Raw genomic sequence first — 10451 nt, forward strand, 5'->3', positions numbered from 1 at the left:
AGCATTCAACAAAGTAAACTGGGCATTTCTTTTTAGCAGCTACACTTCATCATAGGAACGTGTTGCAAGACAACAAAGTCTAGCTGACTGCTGTTTTTATAAACCCTTGACTTCATTTACCAGGCTCCTGGACTGAAGGCTAGCCAGAGGAGAGTTATTAGTTTATTTATTCACCTCCCTCAGACCTGTGGCTGCATGCAGCTTGATTTATAGACAGTGGTCCTGAAAAAACTCTGCTCTTTTCATTTAGATTGCATCTGCTACCGTTGCAGAATCCACCCCACAGGTTTGTTTGGGTGCCGGTGGCACTGGTAGTGGGCTAGGTAGACGTCTACATCAATACATTTCTCTGCGAGGTCATCTCTCCTCACTGTCTGATATTGTTCCACTCAAACTGTTGATTCTCTCTTTTGCCTACAGTAATTACTGAAGACTTATACATCTTACTTCCTAATTTCATACTTCATTGTACTGTTCTTTGTATAACTCCTGAGCCAGTAGGCTGAGTACAGAGCAACAGCCCCTCAAACAGAAGCCTTTTGGCAGAACTTTATTTACAAATCAGTAAGTGGGCAATTGGATTTTTATGGCTTTATTTTAGAGACAAGTAAAATGTTTTCCTACCTGTAGAGCTGGTATGATGGAAAACAACAAAATGAGGTTTGAGATGGATCAGGGTGATTGTGGAGTTCTCCACCAACTTATCATACCCTTCTTTACCTGTGTTGGACTCATGACTGATATGTGTCTGAAAAGAAAGTACCAAAAGTGAATGCAAGTCACTGCTGACAGTGTAGTTGGAGATGGGGGTGTGTTATACTAGCTGCTGAAAGAAGGACTAAGCAAAATGGCGTCTGTTATAGCCGATGTCAACCAAGCACTGCAGAGCACGGTCACCAACCAGAGGAGCACAGTCAGTGGCAGGCTACTGTCACAGACCTGCTCAGCAGACTCAGGAGAGCCTTCGACCCCAGAACTGTTTCATACCTCTGAAATGAAAGCTACTTTCTGAGCCTGAGCACCTGACGGACTGTTGCTGGGCTCTGTATATGTGCAGGTTTATTGTTCCTGGTATTCAGTCCCTATTTGTTATTGTGTGAGACACTACCTTACTATTGAAAGTGCCTTTACTTTTCTTTTTGCACCTTATTGCTGCTGCTTGTTGCTTAGGTCGGTGCCTTTTAGCCTTTGGAGTCACTATCCATCTCTTACATTTACTGTTGAATGCTTTCTGTTTGTGTCAAATGGTAGCTTACTTCTGCTTACTTCTTTCTAACTCCACACCCCCAGACTGTTTAAAACTTTTCAAACATGCAGTCCTCAGACCCAGTCGATGCTGAGGACTTTTATCAGACTTCACACAGCTCCCTCTGGGGACACAGAAGGCTTTAGACAACCTTTTCACATACAGTATACAGTAGTACTCGACAGCACCTGGAAACACATGCTGATGTGTAAAATCAGTAAAGTTCCCTGTTAATAATTATTCTGTTAAATTACAAATACTTTCAGTATATTATCCATATATTAGATGTTGCTACAGTGTTTTGTTTTGTTGGACTGTCAGTTTCAGTGGTGGTTAGGAGGTGGTTTGTGTTGGCAGTGCTAACACTAGGTACTGTTTGTTGGCTTTTACCTATACTAAGCACCCTTGTCTGTACCGGTTGTGCACTGAGAATAATTTGGCTCTCATTTGTACAGTAATGACACACCTGCCCCCCAGGTTTGTTTGTTCAGGACTTGACCCTGCACTGAAGTGTTTGGATTTGTGAGGTTTAAACAAAAACAAGCAACAAGAAACATTTCATAGGAGACAGAGAATTGTTGTAATGAGCCCAATGTCCACTTCTGTTGTTTAGCTCAAGTAAAAAAAACAAAACAAAAAAAACTAAGCCTTGTCAAAGTGTTCTATAGTCCCTAAATCTCCAAACCTCTGTTTTAAAGGGCTACTCCAGGAATTCTGTATTGCACATCCATAACGTTGGGAGACCCACAAGTAAAAAATAAAAAGAAAAGGTTAAAATCAAAGTGTCAGCACCAGGCTGGAATAGCCTGACTATTACTACATGATATGGGTCAAGCTCCAAAAACACTGGATGCTACATTTCCCATAAGACAACCTATGGCATTTTTATGGACTCTCTGTTACGAATCTGGTTGTAAGGGTTCTGTTTGCTCTGTCAAACCTTGTTTCTCTCCTCTATGAACGTGTGTATGGGTGGAACCTCCTCTCACATGAAGCATGTTGCGTACGACTGAGTGAGTGGGTGTGTATCTCAGGTGGCGACTCCTCCCCGCCTGACTGAGGCTCTCCTTTTGCAGCTGTCAGACCCAGGGCCAGCATGTCTGTCCTCCAGTGTCTTCTGTCAGTTTGTACATGTTCTAAATAGCCATCCTGCTGGTACTACAAGCCCCTCTTTTTCCGGTTTAGAAGTTTATGTAAGCTTTATGTCTTGTTTGTTCTATTTTTGGTGAGGTTATAACAGGGTGTTTAAGTTAGCTGGTTTCATTTGTTATTTTGGCTGCACCCACCCCAAAGACATGGCAAACTGCACTTTTCACTCTGCTCACTTATGAAAATAAAGTATGAGTGTTTAAATCTGTAAGGCTGGTCATTTCTGGGTGCTGGGAAGAGGAGAGTCTCCTTTATCATGGTGCCACCAGGTAACCCCTAGGCTGGGGCGAAACACACCGTGTCTGGTGGACACCCATATCTTTCAAACTTTATGCTTGCAGTTTATAACTCAGATTTAGTTCAAATTTAGCTTTTTTGAAGCCCAAACCGATATAGCTGGTTCATTTGTGTTCCTTTGAAAATAGCTTGCCCTCAATTTTGCAGGACAGATTTAATTTGCGCAGGCTGAGACATCTGACTCGAAGTAGCTCATGCATATAGGCCCTATTCTTTCCTTTCAAAAACATGTAAATATTGTTCAAAATGGAATTTAAAAAAGAATGAAAGAAACTCAATTATCATATTGTAAAAAAAATTTATGTAACAATTCAAAAGTCATAACACACAGCAAAGGACATTCAAATCAGCATGAGCGACTGGGATGTGTCCTACAAGCCCCAAGCATCCATCAAGTCCTCCACCATGTAAACAGTGTTGAAAAGAAGCTGCTGTGTGATTGGCTCTCCTTCCTCCTGACAAGTCTCTGCATCTTGAGATTTGTATTTTAGACATTCCTCATACAATACAATAAATTATAGAACCTAAAAATATGGAGGAGTTGACTTGTGGTAAACGTAATGCAAGGAGATTTTGAAGCGGTCGGGACACATCCCAGGTATGAAGAGACCTCTTTGGCACATAACATAAATCAGAAAACATGGTGTAAAACAAAATGTAAACAAAAACATTACAAAATGCATTCTTATACATAAACAGCACAGACGGATTAAAAAAACTAAACAAAACTATTATATTAAAAACAAGTGATTTGGCAAATTTGACCATCCCCAGCGGTTACACTCTCAGTCTGCAAGGTCTCCGTGCAAAACTGCGTCACTGTGGTTAATATTGGCGCGCCGGGAGGAGGAAGGTGGAGGGGGTGGGCTCAGAAGTGGAAGTGGAGAAGGAAGTAAGGTTTCATTTCAGTCCTGTTTGTTCTTTCGTGTCTCCGGCTTTAACTTTGTGTTCGTCTTCCTCTGCTGTATGTGACAGCACTGTGGTTTACCAGCCAAGGTCTCTTTAGTGCAAATAGGCTGTCAGCCGCTGCCTCCTCAGAGGGTGGAGAGAGGAGGAGAAGGTCATTTTTGTGGCCGAGGCGAGGCTGTGTTTGGTTTGGCACCTGGGATCGGTCTGGAAGGGGAAGAGGAAAAAAAGAGATTCTATCTCAAGGTTAAAATGACAAGGCATACTGAACTGCTGATATGGTTTTTTTAAGAATAAGCTTGGAAATATATTCGATATTTTCCAAGAATCCCATGTGCAGAGCCAAAACAGCAGTGAATATCTCCGACTGACAAGTATTGTGTGTTGGCATGCATGAAAGCGTTATATATCTGAGTCCTCTGTGCCATGGAGCTCCACTGTTGACCAAAAACACATCAGTGAGCTTCACATGTTGCACTGGGTGACATGTTCCTTCAATACACTCCTAGACCAAAGTACCAGACAAATTAACTCAGAGATGGGGTCAAAGTCCACACTCCTCATTCTGCACAAATATAAGTTAATATTTCCAAACACCTCCTCAAATTTAGGCAAGTGAGTCAAATTTAGTAAGACGGTAAGTAAAACAACTTATCTCAGAATAATGATGCAGTATTGCATTATTCTGACTTCAACATTTTGGCTTATTGTCTCAACATTTTAATTTAAGATGTTTTTCCAGTTGTGCATTAAAGAGCCCATGGCATGCTTTGCTGTGTTTTCTGACTTATCTACAATGGTACAACAATGAATTACCATCTTAAACCTGACTGAAAGCTCAAAAAACGAGGTGTACCTATACAGAAGCAACTCTGTCTCTGGCGAGACTGCGCCCCCCCAAGAAACTCAAGTCTTAAATGATCGTTTAAGGATTTCCTTGAATGGTCATAATTTCCAGGCAGTTGCATGCTCATGGGAGCTGTAAAAGTGGAATTTTTTGACTGCGCCTGGTTTTGTGGATATATTTTTACCTCCTGTTGCTGCACTGTGACCAGAGGATGTGGAGAAAAATCCAGGGCCTGAGGTTACTGCATGTCCAGGAATGTTCCTGTACAGGGACTCACTGCTTTACCTGACCAGGTCTAACCTCCAAGTAGCCGGCCAGTGAAGCCCCCACGGCAGTGAATGATCACCTCACCAACACTGGATACAGAGCTTCTCCCTACAGATGCCACAGCCATGTTGTAGCTGACATGTCTCCATAAAAACCTAACTACTGCATGGCAGAGCTACATCATCTACAGAGAAACCATATGGACACAACTATAACTCCTTTGCGGCTTGTTGGGGGTGAAAAACAAGAAATTAACTTCACTGTTTTTACTGTCCCTGTTTTTTTTTTCTACAGATAAGGGGCCGGGCCTGGAGCTGAGAAACACTGACAGGGTAGGGAAGTGAGGAGGTACTGAGAGATAAACTGCTTTAGACTCTCCACCCTGCTGAGAACAACATGCAGGAATTTCTCAGACCTAGCCATTATCATAAGCACAGGTATTACAGTACAAAACCCAGTTATCACTAAGAGCATTCCAGTAATACTGATTTCAAAGCTGTTGCTATCTGTGCACAGTTGAACCCTTCTTTGATCACAAAGACAGCTGGGGATTTGTAAAGTCTGATCCTTCTGCTTTTCCCTCTCACCAAGTCTCTGAACTCAGTAGCTGGTGTTAGGTGTGAGATCTGATGTGGGATCTGCTCATAGTTTTGCCAGAGAGACCAGATGTAGAGAGATTATGATCCATCTGCTACAGTAGATTACAGGAGCAGAGGAGCCATAAAGCTGAAGAACAATTGCTGTGAAGTTTCTTGCCTGACTTTTACCACACATAAATGGAACATGGAACAAAAAGTTTCTTTAGACTCTGTGCCTAAAGAAAGAAAATCTTTAGACTCGGGGCCTGTCACTGATAAAAATGAAAATTAATTGCTGATGAGAGCCCGATGCATGGCATGGTTTGTTAACCTGGAACATTTATGTGCTTACGTGCTATATGGAATAGAAAGACAGGAATACTGTAAGACAGTATATTACATGTGTACACAGCTCCTCTCTGATACTTTTATACTTATACTTTTATAGGTGGGTCATAAAAGGTCTTCAAAACCAGGTTCAAATCTCAGGATATGGAAACAAATCTACAAACAAAGGCTGCTTGATGAACAAGCCTTTTTTCTTTACATGTATACTCACAAGAAAAAGTAAAGACACTGTTTAAATTGGTCATGAAATGTGATCTGATCTTCACCAAAGTCACAAATATCAAAAAACACAATGTTTCTAAGCTGATGGAACAAAGACAGTCATGACCTTTCATGTCTTTACTGAACACATCCATTAAACATACAAAGTGATGGTAGAAAAAGTAATAGCAACACCAGGCCTCTGATGTCACTAAACGTAAGCTGGAGTCAGGTAAACCTGGAGTCCAGTCAGTAAAACAAGAATGGGGGTGTGGTTTGGAACTACCTTGATTTATAAAAACACTCAGACAGTGTCAGTGTGTTATTCACAAGCAGCATCAGCTGGTGTGAGCCAGGCCTCACAAAAACAAAAAATCTCAGAAGATCTACAATCAAGAGTTTTTGATTTGCATGTAGCTGGAACGGGTTACAGAGTCATCTCGAAGACTTTAGATACGCATCAGGCCACATTTTGAGATAGTGTCTATAAATGGAGACCATCTGGTGCTGTGGCTACTCTCCACAGAAGTGGGTGCCCAGCCAAGGTCATGCAGAATGCTCAGTGAGATAAAACAGAACCCTAGAGTAAGACTTGAAGGATTCATTGGAGTTGGTTAACATCTCTGTTCATGAATCAACCATATACAAAATATTGACCAGGCATGGTAGCCATGGCAGGACACCACAGAGGAAGCCACTGCTCTCCAAAAACAACACTGCAGCAGCCTGAAGTTTGCCAAAGACCACCTGGACCAGTCTACAACACTACTGGAAAAATGTCCTGTGGAAGTGGAATTGTTCAGGAAGAACACACAGCACTACATATGGTGTGAAAAGAGAACCGTGTACCAACATGAACACATCATCCTGACAGTGAAGTACAGCAGAGAGAGCATCATGATGTGGGGCAGCTTTGCTACCTCTGGACCTGGACCGCTTGCTGTTGTGGAGGGAAAATGAATTCCCACGTTTATCCAGGTATCCTACAGGATAATGTCAGGGTAGCTGTTGGCAAGCTGAAGCTGAGAGGCAGGGCACTACTAGCTGGGTTTGGTCACACGCTGATGTGATGGATATACAGTAGTCATGTCTCAGGTCTGCTGCTGTCCACTACCATTTCCCAGGTCTCACACCCACCAGAAGGCTCTGGAAGGTCCCCCAGGGGAGGATGTTATTATCACCACTCTGTGACCCCATCCTCTGCTGTGCTGAGCTGAGCACTTGATTGCTAACAAGACCTGGACACCAAATATTACCTCTGTACACAATGTTCACTTGGTTGGCAGTTTGGGAACACAAGCAGCCCCGTAATAAATCCTCCTTCATGAAGGTGATAATGTTTAGTTTGTGTTCAAGTTGTTTCAGAGAAGTGGTGATTCAACTGTGCTGCAATATGCAGAGAGCAGTTTCCATTATTTAGCCTGGCCTCGCTGATTTAAATGGAGTAACTGCTGTATTGGACTGCATTCGCCAGCAGAGTGTTCTGTGTGAGTGGGCTGACTCTGCTTTAGTTTTGATTATAACTGAGAATAAGTTTAATGTTTTTTCTGTTTGGTTTAAGATGACAAAGGACAAAGCATTGTCTTTTATTATTTGGGGACATTTGAAGCCATTATTTGACAGCTAATTAAATTAAGAAGTACTCAGATGCTTTACTTAAGTAAAAAATACCAATACAACAATGTAAAAATACTGTTACAAGTAAAAGTCCTGCATTCAAAATGTGATATCAGTAAAAGTACAAAAGTATCAGCATCAAAACATACTTAAAGTACTACAAGTAAAAGTACTCATTATGTAGAATGGCACATTTCACATTCCTGTATATCATATTATTGTATTATAATTCCTTTTATTGTGTAAATCACATTTAATGTTGCAGCTGGGAAAGGGGGAGCTAGTTTTAACTGGCATATATGCTTTTAAGTTGAATTAGTGCTGGGCAGCCTGTGAATTTTCCACCATAGATCACTGAGGTCTTATAATTATACTGTGTTTTTGTATTAATCTGCTTATGAAAAATAACTAGTAGTTAAAGTTATAAAATAAATGTAGTGAAGTCAAAGTATGAAGTAAAAGAAAATGAAAATACTCAAGTACAGCTACTTAAAAATTGTACTTAAGACCCTCACCTACCTGAGCAGCTAAGACCACAGTATGTCTGTGTGTTTGCCCACCTGAGAACTCTGAGAGGGGGGATGGCTGAGACTTTGACCACAGGTTTGGGTCCCACCGCTGGGGGCATCATGACCAGCAGGCCTGGAGAGGTTTTGGAGGTGATGCTCCGGGCCGGACTCACTGTTGGGGAAGTCCCCCTGGCTGGACTCAGGGGGAGAGGCCTCTGAGGAGGGAAGGGGGACGGTCTGGGCTGCAGTTCAGACACCAACAAAAAGCAACAAAAAAAAAACAGCACAAATATTCATTATTGACATTCAGATTAGTGAACATCCAAATGTAACTGGACACTAAGACACACCAACCATATTACATTATGAGTAAAATAAAATACATACATTTAAAAAAAAGCAAGGCACCAAAAACTGCTGTACTATATTGGCATTGGTTTTGCAAACTGCACTGAAGCGGCTGAGCAGAGGGTGTGAAATATAAAATATAAGATTAAGGACAGACAACAAAGGAAACAGAGAATGTTTAAAAACAAAATATAGGGGAAATGGTTCCAAGTAGGATTTACTGACAACATGGAACACAAGTCTAGGCCCGTGGCACATGGACACAGCAGATAGAAGAAGTCATTTCAGTTTCTGTACTATCAGCCTGGAATGGATCCAGATTGTCTCCTGAATCTGTTCAGCTAGCTGGGAAGAGGAGCTTCTGTCCCACTCCACACACGGGAGATTAAAAAGTACCACTACAGCACTGCTCTATCGGTGCTCGTATTTATCAAGTGTCTCAGAATCACACTTAGGACTAAAACAACTGTCTTAGAGTAGGACGTGACACTTACTTATGAAGCATCCTACTCTCACTTTCAGCGAGGAGAAATGCTTCTCCTAAGAACGAGTGAGACGCCACGGTTTTACAACACTCTAAGCCACAAAGGCAACATGACACTGACGTGTTGTAGTTTTCTGACAGCTGTAGGTTTGAGTGGGGTGGAACTGACTGAAGCGGTGCATCATCAGCGGAGCTGTATGAGCGATGGAGGTCTCTTTTATTACGGCCAAAACTGTCGGCTCTGACAGACTCAAATCATCACTGCTGCTGCACCTGCCTTGTTAATAAAAAGACTGTGGTTTCCGTGGAGACGGCATGTGTTCTTCCTTTTGTTGGATCAACTGCATCTTGTACAAGCTCTGCCACAAAAACTATTCCATTTATGGCCAAACTGTATCTTTTCCTGAGCTCAGTGTCATTAAGTGTAAGTAAAACATCTGTGTTTAGCTCTGTCTGATCGTCGCCTCCTGCCTGCTCCTCGCCAGTCAAGACACCTCTGGAGCTCTCCTACATTTTGGTGGAGATAGGAACGATTTCCTAACTTTGGAATGTTGACACACTGCTGTTACGTTTAGTCCTAAAAGTAGGACCAAAAATGCATCGGTTAGAAGTGATGTCCTACTCTGAAATGCTTGATAAATACAGGCCCAGATCACAACTCAAAAAGAAAATGACATTCAAAACTAGATGGAACTTAAAGGCCTTTTACACTCCACAGAGGAGCACTGAGAAGGGACGTTTTGGAGGATAAAGGGATAAGACAGCAATCAGATAAATGTACCACAGTTTGATTGATTATTTCTTCACAAGAAATCTCTGTAATTCATCCAAGAAGTACTTTGATACAGAGTCAGACAGTTTTCTCATTAGCTCTGTGTATGTGGCAATAGCTCTTAATTACATCTGTTCCAAGTTCTGTTAGAGCAGGGTTTTACAAAGTATGACACTGTGGGCCCCCCTCAGACAAAGTCGGAAGAACTACACCCTAATTAACCATCACTAAGGAATTTAAATAGATGATGCAGGAAAGCAGAGCAAAATGGAAGAAAGACAACAGTAGTGAGTCTCTCGCTTCTCTTAAACGTTATATATGTTTTCTGGTTGTTCATCCGTCTGTCTGAGGGAATTTCTTCAATCTTGGCACAAGTGTCCAAGATTTTGGTGCTGAAAGGTCAAGGTCAGTGACCTCACATCTGTCCCATTCCTGTGAATTTGACTGGCTGGCGAAGACTTAACAACATGAAACGGTAATTCTAGTCCATAATTTTATAAAAAGTAGCCTTGACACAACTGATTCAATTTCTGAACAATAATCTGAACAAAATTGAACAAAAATTTTTGAAAATTTCAGTCTGCCTTTCCATCTCTGCATAGCACTGAGTCTGTTCTGCTGGCAGCAGATGAAGGCCTGTATTCATCTGCAGTGCTCCTTGACCTCAGCTCTGCTTTTGGCACAATGGACCACAGCTGTCTGAACAATTGCTGTATGTTGGCATCAATGACGTGGCCCTGGATTTGTTTATCTTATCCAACAGATCATTCTCTATTATGCTCAGAGATGCCTCCTCCTCACGAGAACAAGATGTTTTATCACAGGAACATTGGAGATAATGGCTGTAACACTGATCATACTGAATCTATAAAGATGTATATC

General features: G+C 41.7%; 1 protein-coding gene across 3 annotated transcripts in view; it reads right to left on the bottom strand.

The window, feature by feature from the left end:
• Positions 1-2978: 2978 nt before the first annotated feature.
• The window catches only part of adam19a (ADAM metallopeptidase domain 19a), a 173075-nt gene continuing 165602 nt past the window's right edge, over positions 2979-10451 (bottom strand). For 2 of the 3 annotated variants that reach the window (XM_020594848.1, XM_020594850.1), the window contains 2 exons: positions 8017-8207; positions 2980-3805 (listed from right to left, as the gene is read on the bottom strand). In XM_020594848.1, the coding sequence (XP_020450504.1) occupies positions 3754-3805; positions 8017-8207 (243 nt within the window). In that variant the 3' untranslated portion in view covers positions 2980-3753. Of the gene's footprint in view, positions 3806-8016; positions 8208-10451 lie in introns of all 3 variants that reach the window. The other variant, XM_020594849.1, reaches the window with a different exon arrangement.

Source organism: Monopterus albus, unplaced genomic scaffold (genome assembly GCF_001952655.1).
Source record: "Monopterus albus unplaced genomic scaffold, M_albus_1.0 scaffold25.1, whole genome shotgun sequence".
Taxonomy (NCBI): Eukaryota; Metazoa; Chordata; class Actinopteri; order Synbranchiformes; family Synbranchidae; genus Monopterus; species Monopterus albus.